Source organism: Colobus angolensis, unplaced genomic scaffold (assembly GCF_000951035.1).
Source record: "Colobus angolensis palliatus isolate OR3802 unplaced genomic scaffold, Cang.pa_1.0 Scaffold152, whole genome shotgun sequence".
Classification (NCBI taxonomy): domain Eukaryota; kingdom Metazoa; phylum Chordata; class Mammalia; order Primates; family Cercopithecidae; genus Colobus; species Colobus angolensis.
The window spans coordinates 6,027,460-6,053,791 of record NW_012114622.1 but is presented as its reverse complement, the minus strand read 5'-3'; the positions used below and the strand labels follow the sequence as shown (position 1 = coordinate 6,053,791).

The 26,332-nt window shown below is 50.0% G+C and overlaps 1 protein-coding gene and 1 long non-coding RNA gene across 5 annotated transcripts in view; one reads left to right on the top strand and one right to left on the bottom strand.

The window, feature by feature from the left end:
- Nucleotides 1-404: 404 nt before the first annotated feature.
- Nucleotides 405-5,390, bottom strand: LOC105507731. The gene is made up of 2 exons (XR_001001147.1): nucleotides 4,610-5,390; nucleotides 405-2,635 (listed from the first exon to the last, which is right to left on the bottom strand). It is a non-coding gene; the product is annotated as an uncharacterized LOC105507731 (long non-coding RNA).
- WT1 (Wilms tumor 1) overlaps nucleotides 4,927-26,332 on the top strand; it is a 47,987-nt gene continuing 26,581 nt past the window's right edge. For 2 of the 4 annotated variants that reach the window (XM_011936353.1, XM_011936352.1), the window contains exons 1-5: nucleotides 4,927-5,752; nucleotides 11,686-11,808; nucleotides 12,245-12,347; nucleotides 22,717-22,794; nucleotides 24,160-24,210. In XM_011936353.1, coding sequence (XP_011791743.1) covers nucleotides 5,311-5,752; nucleotides 11,686-11,808; nucleotides 12,245-12,347; nucleotides 22,717-22,794; nucleotides 24,160-24,210 — 797 coding nt within the window. In that variant the 5' untranslated portion in view covers nucleotides 4,927-5,310. Of the gene's footprint in view, nucleotides 5,753-9,139; nucleotides 9,839-11,685; nucleotides 11,809-12,244; nucleotides 12,348-22,716; nucleotides 22,795-24,159; nucleotides 24,211-26,332 lie in introns of those variants that run through there. The other 2 variants (XM_011936354.1, XM_011936355.1) reach the window with 2 other exon arrangements.

The following is a 26,332-nucleotide window of genomic DNA, read 5'->3' as shown; positions in this document are numbered from 1 at the left end:
AGAAATAAGAAATTGGCCAAACTAATTTAGAACACAAATAAAATTACTGCACAAATAAAATCTCTGCTTACAGTTAAGCTGGAATGGCAGTCAAAAAAAAGGGTTAAAAAAAGTTCCTAGATGCAGGTAGATTTCTGTAATTAAGCCATTTCTCAAACGGGAAGTAAATGTGACAGAATATTTAGCAAGCTAATTTACTGAGGAATATTTTGTTCCTATATAATTAAATTCAACACTGAGGTAAAACTGACAACTATTAAACTGAGGGCAGTTGGGAGAGGGAAAGGGGGTGAGATAAAATCCAGTCTATAAAACATATCCTGTTATCTTTTATAGGTTAAAAAACGCAAAAGAAATACTTGGAAAGAATTGTCTAAGATGGAAAGATTTTAAGATTGTGTGACTTTTTTTTTTTTTTTTTTTTACAGGTGCAGAATAATTTTTTTTTCCCTCTCTCGTGGTTTTTCTTTTTCCCATTTTTTTCCCCTGTTGTTTGCAAAGTTGAATCTGGGGTCAGGAGTTCTAATTGTAACCTCAGACTGGAATTCCAGATGGTGCGCTCAGGACTGGAAGCAACTCTCAGTTCATCAATTTCATGGGCCTACATATCTGCTCTGGCCACGGCCTGGCCTCCATCCCCACTGTGGCATTAATGCAGAACAAATTGAGACATATCCTCTATATAATTAGTTCCAGAATTTAAAAAGATTTACGGTATAATAATAGAGGCAGCGCCGCGGAATCCTTTCATTGAGGACTCTCGGGGAGCTCGGGGACCATCTCGCGGTGGCATCAGAACAGACGGGTAACCCCGCGGCTCCAGGCACTGCGAACTGGGGGAAAGGGGGAAATTTTGCACCGCACTCGGGGCCCCCAGACAGCGTCAGAGAGGAGAGTTAGAACCGTAAGTGGGGACTGGTTAAAAAAAAAAATGAGTTCATTTTGAAATGATCAGAAGAAGGTGGGAGTAGTTATCAGAAAAGCTCCTCCCCTGCCTTTTTTTTTTTAATTAAAGAAATGACGTTGAAATTTTAACCGCCAGTGCGGGGCTGGGAACCATCCTAAACACTTGCCCCGCAGCCCCGAGTGGGCAGATTCCGAGGAGTTGGAGTAGGCGGGGAGGGGAGCAGCAGCTAGCTGTAGGGCTGTCTGTGCGTGGGGCTCCGGGCGCCGGTCCCGGAGAGAGGTGCTAGTCAAACGCCTGTTCCTCTCCCGCGACAGGCGGCAGCGAGGTCGAGTCACTCTTTATTACAGCCGGCGGGCCCCGTGCGCAGGGTGGCTGTCACCGCCCTTGACCGATCGCAGCGCTTTGGGGTGTTTATTCAGTTGTCCGCGGCCGCGGGGTGTCTCCCGGAGGGCGGCCCGGGCGTGCGCACTGGTCCCTGGGGTTGCGGCTGTATAGCAGCCCAGCTCCGCGCTCGGTCAGATGCAGTAAACAGCTCCGGGGTGAAAGTAGGGGTTGAGAGATCCTCATTGCCCTGCTCCCACCCAGCCTCGATTTTTTCATATTGAAATAATTATGCACCTTCGAGGCGGGGATTCCTGCGCTTTGCCAGTGTATCAACGCATGGTTTTCCAGGGGCTCTCCTCGCCTCTGCATCCCATTAGCTCTAAAGAGGCAGAAGGGTGGTGGGTAAAACCTCCAACCGGATGTTGAGAGACCTGGGTTTCAGCTCGGCTTTGCCACTAACTTGTTTCCTGTCCTTAAACAGTAGTAGTAGTAACAAAAACTGTAAAGTTGATTGAGTCCAAGGTCAACACTACTCTCCTATCTAATCCTCAGAACAACTCTATGAGGTGGGCGCTAGTATCCCATTATCCCGTTTGACCAGTAAGGAAACTGAGGCTCAGAGAGACTGCGGAACTCGTCTAGGGTCACACAGCTGTTGGTTACCTGGCAGAGCTGAGGTTCCATTCTGGGGCCACTAATCCCTTGCTTTTTACCGCTGCGCTCCATCGCTTGCCTCTCCTTCGTCTGTCTGGGCCTCAGTTTCCTTCTCTGTAAAACGAGGAGTTTAATCTGCAGCTTTCTTTACCAATCGGTGGTTCAGACCAGGAACCTCTGCCACAGATCTCGGAGCTGACAGGGGTAAGAAGGTGGGTGAAATAAGGGAGCGCCCAGTTTTCCACAGCCTGCTTTTCCCTGGGACCTCGCGAAGGGCGGACCTCGTGAGCTAAAGGAGGTGCAGGAGAGCACCTATGTTCCGCGGCGGGTGAAGGTACTACCTGCCTTCGAGCTAGGCTGTGAGTCCTGATGCTTATCTCAGGGCGCCAAGGCCGGTGTAGAGGCCGAGTTCCCCTTGGGTAACCTCAGGTCTCCCGCAGAGAACGTTATCCCCAAGAAAGAAGAGGAGAGAGAGGCACGGAGCGCCCTGCGACTGCAGGAGTACGTCAGTTCCCCAGCTCTGGCTTAGGGTAGCCTGGGTTTCCGGACATGTGGATCCGTGGGGGTCGAACGGAGACTTCCTGTCGGGTCCCTGGGGTCCTCCGACTGCGGCTCCTGAGCTTAGCACTTACTTCTCGGCCCCGCGGGCTGCAGGGAACTCCTCCCACCTCTTAAGTCAAAGAAGTCGAAGTGGGCGAGGGGGCACCCCGGGGTTCGCACCGGTGCTCTTCCCCCCCCCCAACAAGGATTCTGAGAAAATAAATGGCAGAGGAGAGAGGAGTACTACATTTGCTTGGCTCCCGCTTTCCTCCTACCCACCCCTACACCCCTTATCCCGGGGCAAAAACTTATTTTTAAAAAATGTTGGCAGAGATTTACGTGTCTTTGCCCTACCTGGGTTTCACAAAGACTCACATTCAAGCCTGCCTCCCTTCAGATAACCTCCTCTCCCCCTGCTAAAAGGGCCAAGGATGGTAAAAGAAGAAACAATCTCAATCTTTTCGTTTGGAAACGAAAGCCCCTGGCTTTTCATAAAGGGCTCCTCATCCCTCAGTGCTTGAGTCCTAGTTAAGGAGAACGACTTCCAAGTAGAAATAATAGGCGGAGAGAAAGAAGGGAGATACAGTGATCTAGGGGGTCCTAAATTTTGTCTCGCGAGTCCTGTCTCCACTCAACAAACCAAACGCCTGAGCCCCGCGAAAGGTTTAGGGATAGAGCTTGTGGGAGAGGACTGGGCAGACAGCGTAGGGGGCAGTGACCTGGAGAATCTTTTTTTCTCAATAATGATTTTAAAAAACTTCTGAGTGGAGACGAAGCAAAGTCAAGCAGCAAAGGTGGCCTGGGGGGCAAGCGGAGGGCTCAAGTTCCGTACGTTCACCCTCAGGGTCTCCTGCGCCTAGGAGATGCGCATCCCCAAGAAGTGCGCCCTTCGACTAAGTCCTGGACCCGCACACACTTCAGGTCCGCAGCTAGAATTTAATGGCGACAGCGTTTACGCAATGCAAGCAAAAAACCAAAGCGTAAAAAATGACTATGTCATTTATTGAAACGCCACTCTTTGTCAAACTACAACTACTTTGCTTCACATGTTTGGCTGGAAAGCTTGGAGCCCTAGCCCGGGCCAGCCAGGTACAGGAGGCCGGACTGCAACCGGTTGCTTCCCTCCCGTCGCGCCTGGCCGTCCCACGCTGCACCGTCGCTGCTGCCTCCTGGCGCCCCTGGGATTTTATACGCACCTCTGAAACACGCTCCGCTCCGGGCTCCCAGTTCTTCTCCTTGCCTAGGGGTTGTTTCCCAATAGATCCTGACTCCTTTAGAAGATCCAAAAACCAAACCAAAACAACCCCCCTTCCCGTCCCAAACACCTGTTCTGGGGCGCGGGGCTGCCAAACAGAGACTAGATGAAGGAAGTCAGATTTGGCGAAGCTCTTCGAGCTCCCAAAGATTCGAACACTACCTCGCATTCGTGGGCCGATGGAGGCTCTCCCTACTCCACTCTTTGGTCCCCCTACCTGGCTTCTGCCTCCTGGTCAATCAGTGAGGAACCAGAATGGTATCCTCGATCAGGGTCGCAGGCAGTGCTCGGCGGAGTGGCTCCAGGAGTTACCCTCTCCCTACCGGGCTTCGTATCCAAACCTTCCCCTTCACCCCTCCTCCCCAAACTGGGCGCCAGGATGCTCCGGCCGGAATATATGCAGGCTTTGGGCGTTTGCCCAAGGGATTTCTTCCCTCCCAAACTAGCCGCTGTTTTCCCGGCTTAACCGTAGAAGAATTGATATTCCTCACTGGAAAGGGAAAGTGCTGCTGACTCCGATTTTAGCTATATGGCAACCGCCCTCCGCCGGGCGCAAACCTCACCAAGTAAACAACTACCAGCGGATCGAAACACGCCCGGCTTACAACTGGTGCAACTCCCGGCCACCCAACTGAGGCACGTTCGCCTTCAGCACCGACCGCTGGAAGCCACAAAGGGCTAACTCTCTCCCCAGTGACCCCAACATCATGGCCACCCCCTACCAGACGGCTCTAGAAGCAAGAGCCAGACTCAAGGGTGCAAAGTAAGGGTATACGCTTCTCTGAAGCCTGAGAGAGTTCTCTCTGCGCTTTCCTAAAGTTCCCGCCCTCTTGGAACCTACCTACTCCTCCCTCCAAACCACTCTCTTAAGATTAATAACCCCATCTCTACTCCCACCGCATTCGACCCTGCCCGGACTCACTGCTTACCTGAAGGGACTCTCCAGTGAGACGAGGCTCCCACACTGGCGAAGGCCAAGAAGGGGAGGTGGGGGTAGGGTTGTGCCACACCGGCCAGCAGAAAGCGGGTGTTGGGTTGAAGAGGAGGGTGTCTCCGAGAGGGACGCTCCCTCGGACCCGCCCCCACCCGCGCTGCGAGGGCGCCCCCAAGGAGCAGCGCGCGCTGCCTGGCCGGACTTGGGCTGCTTAGTGAATGGAGCGGCCAAGCCTCCTGGCTCCTCCTCCTCCCCGCGCCGCCGGCCCCTCTTATTTGAGCTTTGGGAAGCTGAGTGCAGCCAGGCAGCTGGGGTAAGGAGTTAAACGCAGCGCCCACACCCGGGGGCTCTCCGCAACCCTACCGCCTGTCCGCTCCCCCCCTTCCCGCCCTCCCTCCCACCTACTCATTCACCCACCCACCCAGAGCCGGGACGGCAGCCCAGGCACCCGGGCCCCGCCGTCTCCTCGCCGCGATCCTGGACTTCCTCTTGCTGCAGGAGTCGGCTTCCACGTGTGCCTCGGAGCCGGCGTCTCAGCACACGCTCCGCTCCGGGCCTGGGTGCCTACCGCAGCCAGAGCAGCAGGGAGTCCGGGACCCGGGCGGCATCTGGGCCAAGTTAGGCGCGGCCGAGGCCAGCGGTGAACGTCTCCAGGGCCGGAGGAGCCGCGGGGCGTCCGGGTCTGAGCCGCAGCAAATGGGCTCCGACGTGCGGGACCTGAATGCGCTGCTTCCGGCGGTCCCCTCGCTGGGTGGCGGCGGCGGCTGCGCCCTGCCTGTGAGCGGCGCCGCGCAGTGGGCGCCGGTGCTGGACTTTGCGCCCCCCGGCGCTTCGGCTTACGGGTCGTTGGGCGGCCCCGCGCCACCGCCGGCTCCGCCGCCACCGCCGCCGCCGCCGCCTCACTCCTTCATCAAACAGGAGCCGAGCTGGGGCGGCGCGGAGCCGCACGAGGAGCAGTGCCTGAGCGCCTTCACTGTCCACTTTTCTGGCCAGTTCACTGGCACAGCCGGAGCCTGTCGTTACGGGCCCTTCGGTCCTCCTCCTCCCAGCCAAGCGTCAACCGGCCAGGCCAGGATGTTTCCTAACGCGCCCTACCTGCCCAGTTGCCTGGAGAGCCAGCCCGCTATTCGCAATCAGGGTAAGTAGGCCGGGGAGCGCCCCCTACGCGCGGGGCAGTGGCGCCAGGTGCTCGCCGCTCTAGGACATCCCCCTCCTCCTACCCCTTTTCACCGCAGCTCTTACCCAGCTGCTTCCCAAGGGCCGTGAGGGTAGCGGAAGCGGTGGCTGGGGAGGAGGCCGGGGAGTGGGAGTGCACGCAGGCACGGGCCCTCGACATCCTCCAAAGCCAGGCAGAGCTGGGAGCCTGACTGTTCGCATGAGCCGGGAGGTCGTCTGGGGCCCCTGAGAGTCCGAGAGATTCCGGGACTGGTAGTCCCCACGGGAGTGGGACCAGGAAACCAGCGCAGTGTCTGGCTCTGCCTCGGGAAGAGATTTTGTTGATTAAGGCAACACCAAATAGTCACCAAGCATTGGGCTTTTCAGACGTCCGAACTCTGGATTCGGAGTCTGACCAGCGCGGGGTGAGCGCCTGTGCTGTGCTGCCTCCGCCGCGCTAAAACGTCCAGGAGCACCTCCAGCCCTTATAATACGGTGTTGGCACACACTAGGTTCATATTAAGTATCGTGGAGAGCTAGAATGAGCAAATGCATCGCCAGTAACTAAATGGCTTTCTGGAACCGCGTCGTGTCCGCGGATAACTCCCGCGTGTGGTAATACAGAAGGGGATCTTTTCTGGGCTTCGCTTAGGCGGCGGCCACACAGGTTCTGGGGATGAAAGAGGGCTTGACTTGTCCGATTCCAAGCTATGCAGGACCAGGTTCTACCACAGGCAGTAGAAGGAGGCACGAGCTTTGACCTTTCTTTCAGCGCATCTGGGGCGCCTCTTAATCTTGTAAACGCGGGGCTCAGCTGGGACAATATTTCTTCAAGACCTGGGGTTAGAACAAAGACAGGATTATTCACTGTGCTTAGTCAGGATACAAGGAGGGAACTCTGCACACGATAAGTATCAGGTTGGTTTCTCATCCTGTGCCGGCGCCCGCCCACCTCTCTTTAGCCTGGGCTGCGCGGACGCGATCCTGCGGAGCCACTGTAGTTTGCCCTCTCTTTTATTTTCAGTGGATTTCCGCCCTATTGAGAACCTAAGCCAGTTCGGTTTGATTCGGTAATTTGGTAAACTCTTTACTAATACAATGGCGGATGCTTTTCCTGGAGCAAAATTACTCGAGGGCCTCGGGACCGGGATGTTTTTGGAATGCGTGGGAAGCAGAGTGTATGTTTTGCAGGAGGTACCTTCGCCCAAGGCTCGGGAGAAGGGCTCTGCCCTTGTTGCGCGCCTTCTAAACGCGCGTCTTCAGGCCGCTCCTACCTTAGCGTAACAAGGAGCACCAGGCCCACCCGAAGCCTTGGAGAAATCGAAACCGGCCTTTTCTTCCGGAGAATCTGGGATCAGTGTCCTGCGGAGAAACTGCAAGCAGACCCAAGGGTTGCCTCCACTCTATGCCTTTAGTTAGTGAAATTAGAGTTTTGTACTCAAGGGTCGTTGGGGCAACTTACTGTCGCTGAGGCTTGTGTTCTTTGGTCAGATCGCGCCACCTTTGTTTAGCAGGCTGGTGTTACTTTTGGGGAGTTTCTAGGTCTCAGTATCCCTGTCTATAAGACGACAGCTGAGATGGGCAACCTGGAGACTGGGTCCGGCTTGAAGTTATACTCCATAGATGCAGAAACGTGACCCACCACCCTCTTGGGGCTTTAAATATGGAACTCGGCAACCCATCTAAACCTATGTGACTGAGAAGCCATGAATCTCCGTCTACATGTGTGCTGTTTGGAGGTGGTTGAGAAACCATCGAATCCATGCCCCTGGGGCACAAAATACTGCTATGCCATTATCTTTTTAGTACTTCTAGGGGATTTTTGAAACCTGGGCTCTGTCGCTTCAGTTTGGGTCCCTTGTCCAGCCCTCTTCAGGGCAGGTCTGGTGCCTGGGATCTTATCACACATTGTGGGGGGCGGGACTGTGGGTTTTGCAGTTAACAGGCATTACATTTCTGGAAAATATCTGGATTCCTCTGTAATACACAGGCGTGGCTGTCATAGAGAAAAAGTTAAAAGGGGACCAGGACTAGCAGGTGAATGTATCCTCCTTCTCCACCCTGGAGAAAAAGCCCAATGGAAAGAGGGCCCCAGATTCAAGTCATACAGCCTGGAAGCACTATCTCTCTCCAGGTTTAAGTTTTGTCTTGCAATGAAAACGGATGGGTCGAGCTTACTTAGCCCTTGAGGCTCACGGGGCAGCTTGGATGTGAGAAGTGCTCTGGCTGCTATCCTGGAGTAGGCAACAATTATTTTGATTTCCAGGGTTCCTGCTGCTTCCCCAGGAAATGCAGGGCCTGGCCCAAGACTTGGACTGTGAGAGGCAAGGGCATCACCTCTCTCAAAAATGTGGAAATGGCCATCAGAGCGCCAAGGCCAAACCCCAGGGGAGAGGAATCAAGGCCCTCTCTGGATTCCTAGGGCAGCCTAGCCATGGCGCACAGGCAGGGGCAATTGCTGGTGCCCAGTCACAACCGCCCAAAACTTCACAAGCATGTTCATATTTTAATTTCTTAAATATTATATCTGGCATCCTAATCTTGTAAACATTAATTTAGCAAACATCAATCGCCTACTGGCCAGCCACTGGGTACTGAATACAACGGCCTCAAGAACCTCTGCAAGAAACTCACCAGCTAATCCTGGAGAAGCCCCTTTTTTTGGATGAGGAAATACAGGTTCTATGAGATTAGGTGGCAGAGGTGGTATTTGAACCCAGACCATTCTAGGGTGTTTCTACTCCTTTTCCAGGGATCTTGGCCCCACCGTTGAGATAGATTTCTTCTGGCCCGAGGGAGGGGCAGCAAACTCTTAGTCCTTGTGTGGGGGTTGACGGGTTTGTGAGGGCAGATGTGGGGCGAGGACTTGAGTAGCCCCAGACTAGATGCAAGGCTTAAGGAGGAGGGAAAAAAAACTTACTTGGGCCGGACGCAGTGGCTGGAGGCGGTTGGATCACCTGAGGTCAGGAGTTTGAGACCAGCCTGGCCAACATAGCGAAACCCTGTCTACTAAAAATACAAAAAAAATTTGGCCGGGCATGGTGACGGGCGCACATAATCCCAGCTACTCGGGAGCCTGAAGCACGAGAATCGCTTGAACCTGGGAGGTTGAGGTTGAAGTGAGCCGAGATCGCGCCACTGCACTGCAGCCCGCGGGACAGAGTGAAACTCCGTCCCCCCAAAAAAAAGAGAGAGAGAGAGATTGCTTGCTTGTCTACTGATCCCGCAGCCCCGCAAGCTCGCAGACGCCTAACGCGTGATTAGGCCTGGGAGTGAAGCCCGAGGGCAAAGGCTCCCCCTTCCGGTCACATAGAAGAGGGTATTTTGTTGGGGGACAGGTTTTCCCCAATCACGGTGCAGCTGCAGTCATCGTTTTCAGCCTTCTGAGCACCTTCCTGGCTGAGCCTGCTGTCCCTTTCACCCCTCAGCTCTCCCGGCCCGGCTGGGCCAGGCGGTTCCCGGCTTCTCTGCAGCCGCACGCGGGAGTGGAGGGCGCAGAGCGCGTCTCGCCTCTTCGCTCGCGGTCAAGGTTGCGCTCCCCTCCCGGGCCGGGACTAACCGTGGGAAAGGCGCTACCTTGGCCACTCGATTCTCTCCCCCCAAGGCCTGTACAAGGAGCCTTTGAACAGGCTGCTCCTTCCAGCCAGCAGCTGTACCTCCCCCGGCCCCTGCCCCCGCACTCTCCGCGCCAGGCCCAGCGCTGGGCCCAGGGACAGCTCGCTCTAATCAAACCCGCGTCCGATAAGCTTCTAATTAAAAGAGACCTCCCTCCGCTCCACAGGCGCTTTCACCACTGCCCCTCCCGGGGGGGACCTGAAGGAGGGGGTTCGAGGCCGGTCTCTGCCCGCCGAGGTCTGCATGTCCCGTCTGGGAGGGGAGCCTAGGAGGCCTCGTGGGCCACGGGCATCCTTGGGCCCGAGTTCTGGGGTGCAGATGGACGTCGCGAGAGTGGGTGCCGCAATTTGGGACCCACGGCCCTCGCCGGGCACGGACAGTTGCGGAGCAGGGCTCTGAGGATTGTGCAGTGCCCCGGGTCCCTGCCTACTCCTCGGCTCAGGAATGGAGAAGGGTTCGCCTAGAGAAAACTTCTTAGTAGCTTCTATTTCTTCTCTCTCTCTTTCTCTCTCTCTCTTTTTAGTGTCCTTTCAGAAAATCGGCCTTCCCTCCGGGCAATAGTGGGTGCCCGGAGCCAAATTTCGTTTGTAAGCTGATCTATAGTCCTCAAAGAGGGCCAGGCCTCAGGTTTCAAAAGGAAGTCTCTGGAAGCCCAAACGTGCTCACCCACGCCCGAGAGCTAATGGGGCCGGGGGTTATCTTTGCCCACTTAACAGGTGAGAAATGGAGGCCCTCGGGGTCATGCAGATGATAAAAGCTGGTGGCTTCTCAAATCCCCAACTTGTGGTGCTGAGCGGTGTGTGAGATTTAAGCCTGGACCTGTACTACCAGGGAGTTAGGATTTGCCCCCTCCTTCCCTCCCTTGCACTCTGCCACACCACCCTTCAGGCTTATGCCTCTGTTGTCCCGGAGAAGCTTTTTTTTTTTTGGTCTGGGCGCGGGATGGTGGTGTGTGTGCATGCGTGTGCGTGTGTGTTTCAAAAATGGAGGTAACGATGCCCTGGGTCCTGCTCATCGGCTGAATCCTGCTTAAGTCTTTGGAGGCACTTTGATAAAATCACACAAGAGTGGGAGAATGGGTGCTGTCTGCCCCAACTTACTCCTGAGAATTTTGTGAAGTTTGGAGACCCAGGGCAGTCGCTGGGCCAGGAGGATCTGAGGCTGGTGGGGTGGCCCTGCCAGGATCCCATAGGAGCAGCTCTCCTTTGCCATTGTGCCTGGACCTCAGGCCATAGACTCCGGAACTTGTAGAGGAATGGGACCCCACTTTGGGTTCCAGGGCCAGTGAGGATCGTTAGCGGAAGGATCGTTTTCCCCAGAGGCAGCAACAGCTTTCCAGAAGCTTGTGGGGCATATGTTTAAAGCAATTTAATAACAAAAATTATAAAAGACTATGTTTTCCAACTGAGGCTCCACACTCTTTTTCTCACTTTAGGAGAGATGGGGAAAAATGCCAGGATTGCCCTGGGGGGAAACTGAGGCAAAGGACCCAAGCACTACCATGGAGGGAAAGGGAGACAGTGTCAGGCACACTCTAAAGGAAACTGGTTGTCCAGCTTGGGGAGCAAGGAAGTTGGCTTCTACAGCAGTGGTCAGGGTAGGATCCCTGGGCGCAAGGTGGGTCCCATAGGGGGAGGGGGAGGAGAGCGCGCGCAGGGTCGCCATCTGAAGGCCCAACTGGAAGGGGCCCTTGTTTTCCCCCTCACCAGCTTTCCTTTGGGCCTCGGCTGTCGTGGTGTCGGGTTGGGTAGTCCCAGACAGATAACATTACTCGGTAATTACTCTTCCCATTTTTAAGACCAGGCCATTTAACTGGCTCCGAGTAATTAATGAAAGTTGGTGCGCGAGTCCCTGATTTACAGCGCGGAGTCAGCGCGGGGTTAGCCCAGCAGATTCATTTCGCTTGCCCGCGCTGCTCCTGCGGGAGAGCTGCGGAGTTTGTTTTTTGGGATTGACCAACTTTCTCTGTCGATCAGGCAACGAGTTTTATATTTAACTTGCCAGGAGTTCGCTGCAGAAGCGGCAGAGACCGTGGAAGACTGAGGCATAAATAAACTGGGAAAAAGCGAGGTCGGGGTTTTAGTCAGAAAAGGATGGAGAAGCCTGTCCCGAGGTCACATCCAGGGACTTGGGCCGTCTTCCCGCCGAAAGTCCTGGAGGCTGGTGGGGCTGGATTCTCCTCCGCTGGGAATCCGAATGCGGGGTTCAGCGCACATCCCCCGCCCGTGGCTGGTTCAGACCCACTGTCCCTGTCTTACGACAGCCCCGCTGACACTGTGCTTCTCTCCGCCGCTCCCGCAGGTTACAGCACGGTCACCTTCGACGGGACGCCCAGCTACGGTCACACGCCCTCGCACCACGCGGCGCAGTTCCCCAACCACTCCTTCAAGCATGAGGATCCCATGGGCCAGCAGGGCTCGCTGGGTAAGCGAGCGGGAACCAAGTGGAGTCCTCCCCTTCTTCCATGCTATCCCCCTCTCCCCCCAGGAATTCCCAACCCACAGCAAATTAGGCAAAGGAGGACATCTAAAAGGACCTTAGAAATCATTACCCCAGTGGCACTGTATTTAAAGGACAAGACTGGGTCTCCCTCCATCCCAAGTACCTTAGGGACATCGCCATCCAACTAAGTCTATGAATGTCCGGCGGGCCTTTTGGGTGCACCGCGCAGCGACTGCTAGGGGAATGTAAAGTGAGAGGCTTAGCTTCTCGCATTCTGGACGCCTCGCTCTGCACACCGCTCACCCAGGCCCCAGTGCCCCAAGCTTAGGATCTCGCGTCTCCCCCAACCCCTGCCCGCAGTCTCGCACCCCGAGCCCTTGGGGCGCAGTCGCTCAGCTGTCTTCGGTTCTCTCTGCAGGTGAGCAGCAGTACTCAGTGCCACCCCCGGTCTACGGCTGCCACACCCCCACCGACAGCTGCACCGGCAGCCAGGCTTTGCTGCTGAGGACGCCCTACAGCAGGTAGGAAGGCGCTGCGCTCTGCGTCTGGGTCCCTGGGACTCTAGAGGGAACGCACGAGCCGGCGGACTTTTGAATACCCCAGCCGGGCAGCCCTGACTGCGGCATTCAGGGTCTTGGAGGCATGGGACGCCTCGACTCCACTCTACTACTTAGAGGAAATTAAAGCTGATCTTCCTGGTCTCTGAGTTGTTCTTATTTTGTATACAAATGAGGACAATTACTGTTTCGAGCTGAAGAAGGAGCGGCGCTTGAAAAGTTATTATTATTTTTAGAAGGTCTTTACTGGGAGGAGTTTACCTTCATCGGGACTAAAGATTAAACAAGGAGTCCTCTCCCACTTGGTTCTGAGACCTCAAACCCATCCAATGGCCAGACTACATCGGCCAGACTACCGCGTACCCTCGGCCACAGCCTTGGCCACAGCCTTGGCCAGTCTTCTCCCCACCTCAACCCTCCAGGGTTTCGGCCCGCTGCAGCGATTTGTGGGCGTGGTTCCCAGCACCCCTGCTACGCTCTGGGGTGGGCCTCTGGCCTGGGTGCGGGACGGAGGTCGGGTTGCAACAGGGCCCTGCGGGGAGGCTGCCCTGGCCTGCGTGGGACCTTCTTCCTTTGCGCGGGAGGCCCAAGGCCAGCTTCATTCCCTTCCAAGCTTTTTCCCGCTCCGTGCTTCCTCTTCTCGCCTCTCGCTCCACCTTCTCTCCCCCAAATTTCTTCTTCAACTTTGGGTGAACTTGGCCGGCCGCCCGCGTCTGCGATAGGGTTGCCTAGTAACTGCGGCGCACACCAGCCCGCACGGGGCTGGAAGGTGGGGCGGGGGCCGTGGAGCGGCGGCGCGCGGCCTGTGCGGCCCGGGATTGGGCGCGCATGACCTCATAGCCCCCTCCTCCCGGGTGCTCGGGGATCCTGACACCGGCTGCCCCCAAACCCATCCCCATCCTCCTGCCCCTCCGCGCGGGGACCCGGGGCTGACGTCAAGGGAAGGAGGTAGTGAGGTCATGAAGGAAGGAAAAGCGCCTGCCCTGGGAGATTGGGTGGGGGAGTGGCCGCGCCTGGGGGACTGTCCAGTCCCGCAGGTGGAGGAGGGGCAGGAGTCCTGGATCCGGAGCCAGGCGCAGCCCCAGGCCCTTGCTGCCCTTACGAGAGTGAGCCCGGGGCTGGCCTGGCTCTCGCATCTAAGGTTCTCCTTCCCGGGAGTTTCTAGAGAGTGCAGTGACGCGCCCCTTCTATTTCTAACGCCTGAGGCGCACGGACTGGGGAAACTTTTTTTTTCTTTTTTTCCCCAGAACATCCGGTTTATCTATTCGAATCTTGGATTCCTCATCACACTTTTTTTTTTTTTTTGGGCGGGGGGAGGCAGGCGGTGGGCAAGGACACGAAATGGTCGCACCTTTCCATCCTTCTTTTTCTGCCTCCCTAGCTAGAAATCATTCCTGTTCTGCACCACAGGCGCGGCATGCTGCCCCAAGCCTGCCACCACAGCGCCTCCCTTCGGTGGGTCAAGTCTCTGGAATGGAGGCAGGATTCGCGCTTATTCTCTGAGGTGAATCTCCTTCCCTAGCAAAACTGGCAGCAGGGCCATTTGGTTCTTCTTGAGTAGCTGTTCCCGCCCATTGCCAGGGTGTCATTGCTGTTATTCTGGTAGCCATCAGGCGGGCTGTTGGGATGGTTCCCACGTAATGACCTCGGTCCACCCCTTCCTCCTTAGCTCCCTGTGGACTCAGTTGGTGTGTCACACTAGGCTGAGAGAAGACCTTGATGCAGGAGTGGGCATTGTCGAGATGGGAGGTGTTCTTGGGGGTTGGGGACTGGAAGACATTGCAGTCTGGCGCATCAGTGACTCGAAGCTACACACACATCCGTTACTACCCTCTCCCAAGCCGAGACTCACCCTGTGGGACCCTAGGAAGGCGTCCATTAGAGGACCTGGCAGCCTTGAAAGAGGAGTCCAGGAAAAAGCGATCACTACTACTGGTTTAATAGCAATTCTCCAGGGTGCCTATGGTGGATTTTGACTTAGGTCTGATTTTATGGTTGCTAGGGAAGTAGGAAACATCACATAAATTTTCACATTTTCTAATCCAGCTTCTGATTGGCCACTGCATTAAGCACTTTGTCAAATTCACCTTTCAGAAGTATTTGTTTATTTCTATCTTCTTTCTTTATAATTCAGGAACTTTCTTTGGTACTGTTATTTTTACACAAATCCAATAAAAATACTATTTTTCCCTCTCACAGAACATTTCTCAAGTAGTAACATCTCAAAGAAGAATCTGTGACCCCTGTAGGAAGAGTTTGTTCCCTTGAAATTTGTACTGTCTGGATCTTGAAAGCTTCATTCACTCTAAATTAACATTTCCAATCAGTTTTCAAAGACCATGTGCCTCCCTTGCAGTCTAAAGATGCATGGGCAGGTGTAGGGATGTTTTAAAACTGGATCTGTGCACCAACATTACTGCAGTTAATATGGTTTCCCTTTTTCCTACTCCTAAACAAGTTTGAAAGGGTATTTAAATGCTTTTGTGAATGCAGTGTTTGAAAAAGCACTAAAAAAGGACTAAACTTTAATTGCCTAACACCATAACTTTTGGATTTTGGATACTCAGTGGTGCTTCTACTGGTCCCTGGTTTCATTCATTTTTCTGTCTAAAGTTTGGGACTTTCTGGGGAAAGCTTGCTTGTATTTTGTTTGCCTTGCTGCATTTGACTCCCTGAGGCTGACTGCCCAGCTTTTTTCTCCCCCTCCCTCACCAAACTTTTTCCCTCCCCAGTCTTTGTTTTTTTTCTTTTTTTCGTTTTTTCTTTTCGAGACAAGAGTCTCACTCTGTCGCCCAGGCTGGAGTGCAGTGGCACAATCTTGGCTCACTGCAACTCCATCTCCTGGGTTCAAGCGATTCTCGTGCCTCAGCCCCCAAGTAGCTGGGATTACAGGTGCCTGCCACCACGCCCAGCTAATTTTTGTATTTTTAGTAGAGATGGGATTTCACCATGTTGGCCAGGCTGGTCTCAAACTCCTGATCTCAGGTGATCCGCCCACCTTGGCCACGAAAAGTGCTGGGATTACAGGTATGAGCCACTGTGCTGGGCCTCTCCCCAGTCTTTGGATATACTTTCCCTTGCCAGCCTAAAAGAAAGGTGATGGTACAGATCTGACATTAAATAAGCAGAATACAGTGTGGAGTGTGCTTTGAGGACGTTCTCAAAATCCCAGTTCTTTCCTTGTGGCCTGCACAATTCCCTCCTTTCTCTCGGGTGACAGACCTGAGGAGTTGCAGCTGCATCTATATTTGTTATGGCTATGAACAACAGTGAATAGAAAATGTACCCAATCAACAACTTATGGGAAGTGGCAGGAGGTGGTTTTCTCCATCCTCCTTACCCTCTCCTCTCATATAGAAGGTGGGTGGAGTTTGTGTAAAGGTCACTAGGGTTTCTGAAACCAGGTGTCTGCCCTTATGGAACCCAGTGATCATTGTTGGATGAAAGCATGAGTCTTTGTAATGTAATAACTGGAATTTATTGCATGCTGACTATATGATGCTGTGCATGATGTTAAATGGTTCACTTAGTTTACCCATTGAACTCTTTTAACTACTCTTTGAGGCAGGTACTATAATTTCTAGTTTACTGATGAGGAAATAAGTTCAGAGTCTCAAAGTAACTTGCTCAAGGTCACACGCCAAGTGAGAATCAGAATCAGGATTTGATCCTCAGTCTCTCTGACTTCACAGCCCAGCTGTGCTCTGAATCACTGAGTGACACCGGACCCTGCAGGATTCCCTATCTGATTACTCCCCTTGTATAGTCAATGTATCACTTTTTTTTTTTTTGGTTTGAGACGGCGACTTGCTCTGTTGCAAGGTTGGAGTGCAGTGGCAGAATCTCAGCTCACTGCAACCTCTTCTTCCCAGGTTCAAGGGATTCTCCTGCCTCAGCCTTCCAAGTAGCTGGGACTACAGGCATGTGTGCCGCCTTGCCCGGCTAATTTTTTGTGTTTTTAGTACAGAGGGGGATTTCACCGTGTTAACCCAGGATGGTCTCGAACTCCTGACCTTGCGATCCGCCTATCTTGGCCTCCCAAAGTGCTGGAATTACAGGCATAAAGAGCCACTGCGCTGGCCGATGTATCAGTTTTGTTCATAAATCATAAGAGCACATGCTTATGTGGACTTACCATGTATCAGGTACCACTGTAAGCACTTTGCAAGTATTGACGTATTTAATCCACCTAGTGACTCTGAGGGACACAACAGGTTATCACTCCTATTTTACAGAGGAAGAAACTCAGGCCCTGAGAAGTAAAATTCCCCAATGTAACACAGTTAAGGGATGGAAGTGGTGTTCAAATTCAGGCAATACAGCTCCAGAATCCATCCTCCTACCCTCTGCACTTGCTTTCTCTCTAGATGGATAAGTGCCATTCTCTTTCTGAAGGTGGCATCTGTCCTCAGTCTCACTAGAGGATGGTCTTCTATTTCCCACAGTTGTGAAAGAAGTCCAGTTATCCATTAGTTTTACCTGTAGCTTTCAATAGAAAGTTCTTGGTTTGGGACAACGTTTTCCCTCAAGGCCATTATCAGAAGCAGACTTGAGCATTCTCCTGAAGTTCTAGCTCACAGAGCAGCTGTCTTTCAAACTCCAGACTCCTCCAGTTTCGTCTTTACCACCGGGTATGAACTGTTGGGGTGAAGTTCAGCCCAGGCACCTAAACAATCAGAGGGCAGAGACCTTTCTCCCTGTCCATCCAGACTCAGGAAGAATGACTGCTTCCAGGACCACCCTGGTTTGGGCTTGCCCAGAGGGAAGATCCCAGGGAAAAGTTCTTCTGTCACTGTAGGGAGTAGTGGGGTCCACCCCTACTAGGCACAATTTCCCCCCTAATTTCTACCTTAAAAGGCAGCTAACTGGGCCTTTTCTGCTCTCTTTCCTTCCCAGAGTCCCTTTGCCTCATCTGTTTACTGACTTCCTTGGAGCCCCCAGTCCTTGACTATGCCGACTTCACATATGATCCTCATGGCTACTTTGAAAAGTTCTGTGCACTGTGTTTGAAACATATTCCCGTGAACACTGATTGCTTCTTTTAGGCATTCTAGCCCTTTCCCTTTCCTTTTGCTCTTTTATTAGTTTTGCATATTCTTCTTTAGCAACTGTGCTACCAATTTAAATGAGAATATTTCCTTTTGCTGTACTGTTGCCTGTTAGCAGGTAAAACCACTCCGACTCTGGAAGCAATCATTGTTAGTCTGTTTTGAACTGAATGTTGATGATTCACAAATGGTGACATTAACAGTGGAGACTGTTACAAGTAGATTATTTTTCATGTGAGAGAAACTTCCTTAGCAGCCATAGAGTTTCTGGGAAATCTTGGGTTCCACAACTCAGTGGGAAGTGCCGATCCACCACTTGGGTTGGCCTTCAACATAGACATAAATCACATGACAGCCCATGCCCAAGAAAATAAAAGTGTAATTAATAATGCCTCTTTTCACTTGTGTACCTGTGTACATTGTACACTGTCTTTTCACTTAGTACAAAGTCAATAATTGTTTCCTGCGTAGATAGGCAGAAGGTGGAAGGTCTGAAATGGCTTCCAGGGTGATGGGCAATGTTATCAAAGCCACAGGCTTGAATTAAACTCGTCTCCAGGGAGGAGGAAAAATCTAGTTCCAAATATTCCTGTAACTTTTGTGCTGACCAAGTGTTTATTAATAGAAATGGAATCCCCAGTGGGTTTTTCTTTGGTTAGCTGGTGAGCTTGAGAGAAATTACAATACCAAGAGAGTGACTGAAATAATTATTCATCATGGCCTGCTGGGCAGAAATTTCTAGGCAGGCAGGCTGCAAGGCACCTCAAAGGGAGGAGCACAGGAAAAGGGTGTGTGGAAGTCTGGCTGCACCCTCTGTTAGGTTATTAGGTAGAGATACACCCACAGAGGACTTTCTGTTGGTGTGGGGCACAGCTATTACCGAAAAAGCTGGAAACATGAATTCTAATCACAGATGCCAGTTATCTCCACTTTGAGCCTTTTTATTTTTTATCCAGTGGAGTCAGCTCTTTACTTCTTCCAAGATGTTACCTGGCCAGCCAGCAACTGCATGGCAGAGGTGACCCTAATCTTAGCCAGGTTAGATGGTTGTATTCCCTTGATGACACGAATTATTCTGCTGAATATAATAAACAGACTTAAAGATGAAAATGTGCTTAAATCACACATGCATTTGAAGAGTGGAGGAGTTCTTGTCTAGATAATAGCTGAGGCTTTTTTTCTTCCTTTCTTTTTGTGTAGAGGTCGAGAACTTAGTAATACTGCAGTTCAGGCCAAAACAAACTCTATATGATCTACTACTGATTTCCTTTTAAGCTCCCCCTTTTTGCTAGGACTGACTTCCTTTTATTTTACTCCAACTTGCATTAATCCCAGTTATAGAAGTTTCTTTCCTCTTTCCCTTGCCTCCAACTTCAAACATTCTTACATAGGAAACAAGTGACTTTTTTTTTTTTTTTTTGAAAGATCTACTTAAAAAATATAAAGGACACCATGACTTTTGGAATACATTTTAGCAGCCTGCAATTTGAAAGTTCACTTCCGAACAGGCAGAGTTAGACGGTTGGAGCTGAAATGCCTACGTGACCACAGTGGTCGCTGTAAGCCAAACCACCTGCTTATCTGATCTCCTCTGGGAATGAGGTGGTCGGCACCTACAGTGGTTATTGAATAATTAGATGCTTCATTTGCCAGAGGCTGTATATTCCTTGAATGAAGCTGCCTCTTTCCATGGGCTTCCATGATGAGAGCTGGGTGTTGAGCGATTGCCCAAAGAGATCAGAGCCTGAGCATGCTTGGGCCCAGTATTTTTAGCTCCAGTTCACATTTTTGTCCTCTCCCCAGCAGCCGTTATTGTCATTGCTGTCATTGACTTCCATTTGAAAGGCTGTGCCAGCCAGGCCCACTGACTGAGCAGCTGAGGAGCCCTAGCCAGCAAAAGGCAGGATGTGGTTAAAACTGTGCTCTGATCCTATCTCTGGCCTCAGGAAACCTATTAGTAGCTTGGGGATTTTCTGAAAGTCCTTCTCTCCCATACACCCTCCCCACCTTCTCTCCTCTTCTGAGAGTTTGCAGGCTAAGCTATCAGGACAGCTAGAATCGCAAAGGGGGCTTCTACTGGGATCTTGGCACACTGTCCTTAGTGAGCTGAAGAGGACGCATGGGACATGTTGCAGTATCGTCATTTTCTAGAGACTGAGTAGGTGACGATGTTCCCTTGAGTATATTCTCTTTCATCTCCAGACTCTTGTCTGTATTATTATTATTATTATATAAATGATAATGAGAGGATGAGGCTCAGGATGCCTTCATAGGGGCAGGGCAGAGTGAGGGTGGGGGCACCAGGCATGCCAGCACTGGGCATCTCTCTGTGCCTCAATCCTCATCTAATGAATGGGGACTCATAATTACATCTACCTCACAAAGTTGTGAGCAGTATTGAGCATGTGTGAAAGTGCTGTGCAAAATTTGGTAGGTTAGAACAAATTAAAGTAATTAAAGTATATTATCTGTATCATCTGCAAAGGGCCATTGAGGGCATTACCTTCTATGGGCCTCACAACATTCCTGTACAGTTAGACTGATGGAGATTAATATTCCCATTGGACAGATGAGAAAACTGAGGGGCAGGGAGCTGAACTGATTTGTTCAGTGTTCCAAAACTTATAGAACATCACTGTCCAGTAGAAACGTAACATAAGCCATACATGTAATTTGAAATTTGCTAGTAACCACATTCAAAAAATAAGAAACGGTGAAATTAATTTTTCAAATAGCATATTTGACTCAGTATAGCAAAAAATCTTATCATTTTAATGTGTGGCATGAGTCACATGTGGCCAGTGGCTACCATATTAGACAGTACCATACACAGTATTTATTAAGCACACACTAGAAAAAGTCATATGTGTAAGACATAGACCCTGTATTTGAGAAGGTTTGCCTTCTGAGGGCCAAGAAAATGCCATTAAAAATATTGGCCAGGCGTGGTGGCTCACACCTGTAATCTTAGCACTTTGGGAGGCTGAGGCGGGTGGATCACCTGAGGTTAGGAGTTTGAGACCTAACCTGACCAACATGGTGAAACCCCGACTCTACTGAAAATACAAAATTAGCTGGGTGTGATGGCGCATGCCTATAATCCCAGTTACTTGGGAGGCTGAGGCAGGAGAATTGCTTGCACATGGGAGACCGAGGTTGCAGTGAACTGAGATAGTGCCACTGCACTCTAGCTTGGGTGACAGAGTAAGACTCTTTCTAACGAAAAAAAAATGTTTATTTTCTCTTTGGGGTACTTCATTATAGAGACCTTAGGAATCAAACAGACTATTCTTTAAGTCTGTGAGAAAATTTCCAACTCATAAAGTTAGATATTTGGGATTCATTCACCCTTCTGCATCAACGTCTATCACTCATCTTTCTTTCCCAGCTCTCTTGAAAATTATGGTTTTCTGAGTCATATGAAAGGATGAAATAATTTCAGAAAGATCCCATATCCCCAAAGGGCCTAGGAAAATTGTCAACTGGGGCTGAGTGATTTTAGTTGGTGAACAATTTTTTAAAAATTAGTGACAAAAATATAGAGCTGCCTGGGGAATACAATGCCTGTTGGCTGAGATTAATGGTGAGATTAATAAATGGATTGCTTGATGAAAAGGCGCAGGAGAACAAAAACCAGTAGAAAGGTTGTGGAGGAGGTCGCTTATTAATGAACTGTCAGCCCAAAGAAAGTTCAAGAAACTCTCCTGTGGTAAATGCAGCAGGCTGGCACTTCTAATAAAAGTTGGGGTCCTTCAGGAATTAATTACTCCAGCCTTACAGCAAGAATTTGTGGAATTGCAAAACGTTGTGGCACAGACCAGCACGGGCTGCTGCTACAAACGGGGAAGCTGCAGGAGAAACTCATCATTTTTTTTCATTGATATGTAGGATATTGTAGTAGCATAATAGCCAGTCAGACATGGGGATGAGTGACGGCATCCAGATATACACTGACTAATGAAACGGCACATACTTTGAGTTTGAAGTCACTTCACTTTTCATATGCAAAATTCCCTCCTGGAATCTGATTTCCTCCTTATCCTGTGTACCCACCACTAAGGAGTTCCAAATAATTTTCAGAGTTGTTATATGAAAGTCGGATGGACTCTGCCACGATTTATCAAGCTATGCGGAAAGAGAGCACAAAATTCATTTATTCTGAGTTACTGTAATTTCCCTCTCCCCTCCTCAAGTTCCCAGTTATGCTTGGCCTGAAAAAAGCCTTTCTGAATTAAAATTTGGTGTTGCCTCTGCCCAGTGAAGCAGCTTAAAAGAATGCCACGACCAGACAGAGATGGTCTGAGATCTGCAATCCGATACCACACATCAGATATTAAATGCCTCTTACCTGTTTTCATTTCTGCCATGAAGGTAGAGTGAAATTTTTCTTCTGTAAAGTGTTTAGATCAAGAGGTCCCAGACAAACTCTTGGTCTCTTGGGTCTCAAATTTCATAATTAACCATTTCAGTTCAGGCATAAATTTATTCCTGATGGAGCTTGGTAATTTAGGAGATTTCTGGCCATTGATTCATGTGCTAATTTTCTAGGAATGAAATAAATACAGAGGGGACAGAACAGCTTTTTGGTTGGTTTACATGGTGGTGTGAAACTTCTCTGGAGTCTTAATGTAAATAATCAGCCATTTCCCTCATAGAATCTTATAGAACTGGGCTCTTTTTTTTTTCTTTTTTACATTTGACTTGTACCAGGATTATAAAACATATAGAAAATGATTCCTTCAGCTCTGCATAGAGTTTATCATCATCTTTCTTCTGCTTGTCACATCCTTGCTTTTTAGACCATTTATCCCCCATCACTCTTTGACTTTTCAGACCCTCATAATCCACATGATACTTATCCTTTTGATTAAAACAACTTAATGGCCTTTTCACGAATAATTAATCTGCTGTCTTTACTTTCAGCTCCAGGCTTTTAACTTTAATGTTGAGTTATCCAGCCTGTGTTGCCTTTCAAAGTTTCACTCCCCTTAGCCTTTTCCCCTCAAAGGTTTAATACTTCTTTAGAAACTTCAATGATTGCTATACAAAGGTTTTAAAAAATGCTTCCGAGTTACTCTCACATCCCTTCTGCTGTGTATGGTGTGTATAACTGTGCAGAGATCAGTGGGATGAAATGAAAATAATTTCAGACTTGCATATTCTGTCATTCTGGAAAATGTGGAGGCTTGTACTTTCAAGAAAAGTTAAAACTCCATTGCTTTTGAAGAAACAATTGTGTATTATTTTGTGGTTATGTGTCCTAACTCTGGATGTTTTTCTAACAGTGACAATTTATACCAAATGACCTCCCAGCTTGAATGCATGACCTGGAATCAGATGAACTTAGGAGCCACCTTAAAGGGGTAAGGTTTTCTCTATTTCATTGCCTTTCCACAGTAACTTATACCTGTTTGAACCATTTTAAAGGTGCTTAGAACTTATGAAGAGAGTACAGTTTTTGAAGAATGGGCAGAGCTCTCTGTGGCATTAGAATGCTCTCCTCCTTCCCCTAGTTGGTGAGTTGTGTTCAGTATTAAATTTTCAAAAATATCAATAGGGGGTGTTTCTATCTGGAACAAGGAATATTGAGGACACTTATTATGGTCTTGTTGAATGTTTTATAATTCTTCAAAGGCCATTCAACCTCATTTAATAATTGTGTTTTACTATAATATTACAGTTGTTAACCATTCCACTATCTTATCAAGAAGTGCTTTGGGTGCATTCTTGATAAGAAACTCCAGGGTCTAAATTCTATTTGTGTGGCGCTGATCTGGGCAATCCACAGTCAGATATGCCCATACCTGATTGCACCAACAGGGTGTTTCTTTCCATACTTGATAATACAACCTGAATAGGGAGAATACAGCCAGGAAACATCGGAAGGGGCTACTCTTTGCACCTAAAAATGAGAAAAAAAAAAAAAAAAAAACAAGGCAGGTAGGCCTTGCTTTCACCATTGAAAGAACTCACTTTTCATTTTCTAACAACTGTAAAGAGATGGGCAGTAGCATAGAGCACTCGTGAAGTGCCTGCAGCGTGTCAGGCGCCCTTCCAGGTTACCTCATCTTATCTTCCCAACACTCTGATGAGGGCTAAGTATTGCTTGGTTTACAGATAAGTAAACCAAGCTCAGAGGGTTAAGTTACTTCCCAAGTTCACATCCTAGTAAGTGTTAGAGCTGGGATTCCAAGTTCCAGATCTGATTCCAAAGTGCAAGCTCTTTGCAGCCTCCAGTGGTGCCTTCGATCCCACCATTGGCCCCAGTGGGACTGGGGACTTAGTTCAGCACTCTTTTTTTTTTTTTTTTTTTGAGGCGGAGTCTCGGTCTGTTGCCCGGGCTGGAGTGCAGTGGCCGGATCTCAGCTCACTGCAAGCTCCGCCTCCCGGGTTCACGCCATTCTCCTGCCTCAGCCTCCCGTGTAGCTGGGACTACAGGCGCCCGCCACCTCGCCCGGCTAGTTTTTTGTATTTTTTAGTAGAGACGGGGTTTCACCATCTTAGCCAGGATAGTCTCGATCTCCTGACCTCGTGATCCACCCGTCTCGGCCTCCCAAAGTGCTGGGATTACAGGCTTGAGCCACCGCGCCCGGCCAGTTCAGCATTCTTGAAAGCTAGCTTGATGTCTCTGTGTATTGAGGGGCTTTTCATTGGATTCTGGGATCTGGGGGGCTTGCCAGATCCATGCATGCTCCATTCCCCACTCCCCACCTCTTCTTCTCTTCTAGAGTTGCTGCTGGGAGCTCCAGCTCAGTGAAATGGACAGAAGGGCAGAGCAAGTGAGTGGACAATGCGGAGATGGCAAAGCAAATGGCGTAGGCCTTGTTGACTGGCACCTGGGGCAATGCAGGAGTTAGGACTGATGTGGGTAATCAGGGTAGCATTTGGTGGATGGGAAGAGTCTCTCTCCCCCGCCCCCACCTCTTCTTGTTCATCATACACATGCTGGGGACGAAATGGAGGGAGTGGCATTGCTCATCAACGTGCCCCTGGAAAACAATTTTTAAAATTATGCAATAGGAATCCTGTTCATTTCTTTTTGAGTATTTCACAAAATACGAAATACTAAATACTAAATTTGTGGCATTACAACCATAATGCCACATGTTCTTGTTAGATCAGTCAAGCCTTTCAGTCTTAACTTACTTGCTTGTTCTTTATTTACCTTTAAATTTCTCAGGGAGAACTTACCCTAAGTCTGAGGCCAGGTTTGAAAAGACTTGTTTTTTGTTGTTTCTCAAAGTTTGTTTTTATTCCCAAACATTCGCACCTTCCCCAGCCCTATACTTTGCACCCTGGGGCATTTCTGTAGCTGTTTCTTTTTCTTTTCTTTGTTTAAACTCCACAACCAGCCTCCCTCTTTTCTTCTTCCGTGTGTTGGCCCAGTCCTGTTATTTGCTTCATCCTTCAGTAATCGACAGAGTTGTATTTCATCTTCCAAGACTTACTGTTGAATTCTTCACCTCACCCCCACCCCCACCCCCAAATTTTTCAGCAATTTTATCCAGATCTCCTCTTCCTATCTCTGGACCTCAAAGAAAAGGCTTTCTGTTGTTTTAAATTATTTCTCTCCCGTCTTCCATCTGAGGGGCTGCTGACAGTTTTAACATTTAGCTGTTGTCCTTTCTGTTTGAGATGGGAGTTTCACTCTTGTGGCCCAGGCTGGAGTGCAATGGCGCCATCTCGGCTCACTGCAACCTCTGCCTCCCGGGTTCAAGCGATTCTCCTGCCTCAGCCTCCCGAGTAGCTAGGATTACAGGCATGCGCCACCACACCTGGCTAATTTTGTATTTTTAGTAGAGACAGAGTTTCTCCATGTTGGTCAGGCTGGTCTCAAACTCCTGACCTCAGGTGATCCACCCGCCTCGGCCTCCCAAAGTGCTGGGATTACAGGCGTGAGCCACTGCGCCTGGCCTTTCTACCAGTTCTTAACTCGTCTTAAGTTCCTTGGCTTCTTGGTCCCACCCTTTCTTTCTGGCTCCCTTCCTTTTCTCCTTTCTCCTCTCCTCAGAATTTGATAACGTTCCCCAAGCTAAATAGCAAGGATAGACAGAACATGATTGTAAAGTGAGCAGTACGTTTCAGTTTCAAAGACTTCTTCATGCTGTAAGGGGTTTGTTTGTTCAGTTACAAAAATTACAGATAAGGAATTTTGGCCTGTATTTGCAGCTGGATCTTTCCATAGTTGAGATAATTTTGATACTTTTTAAGGTCTTTAGACACATACTGTTAGTCACTTGCTGAGGAGGCAGAAGCTGTATTTTAAGGATGAAGCACAAAGTGTGAACAATTTGTTCTGTTCAATACTGCATAAGAAAAAAATAAGAGTTTTCATTGGTCTGTTACTTACATCTTGGAAAGGATTTCTGAAATAAAAATGTATTTCTTTCTCTTTTTTTTGAGATGGAGTCCCACTCCATCACCCAGGCTGGAATGCAGTGGCACGATCTCGGCTCACTGGAACCTCCGCCTCCTGGGTTCAAGTGATTCTCCTGCCTCAGCCTCCTGAGTAGCTGGGATTATAGGCATCTGCCACCATACTCGGCTAATTTTTGTATTTTTGGTAGAGACAGGTTTTCGCCATGCTGGCCAGGCTGGTCTCGAACATCTGACCTCAGGCGATCTGCCCCTCCTTGGCCTCCCAAAGTTCTGGGATTACAGGTGTGAGCTGCTGTGCCCTGCCTAAAAATGTATTTCTTGACCTCACATGGTGGCTCACGCCTATGATCTCAGCAATTTGGGAGACTGAGGTGGGTGGATCATTTGAGCTCAGGAGTTTGAGATCAGCCTGGGCAATGTGGTGAAACCCCTTCTCTATAAAAAATACAAAAAAATTTAGCCAGACATGGTGGCACATGCCTGTAACCCCAGCTACTTGGAATGCTGAGGTGGGCGGATTGC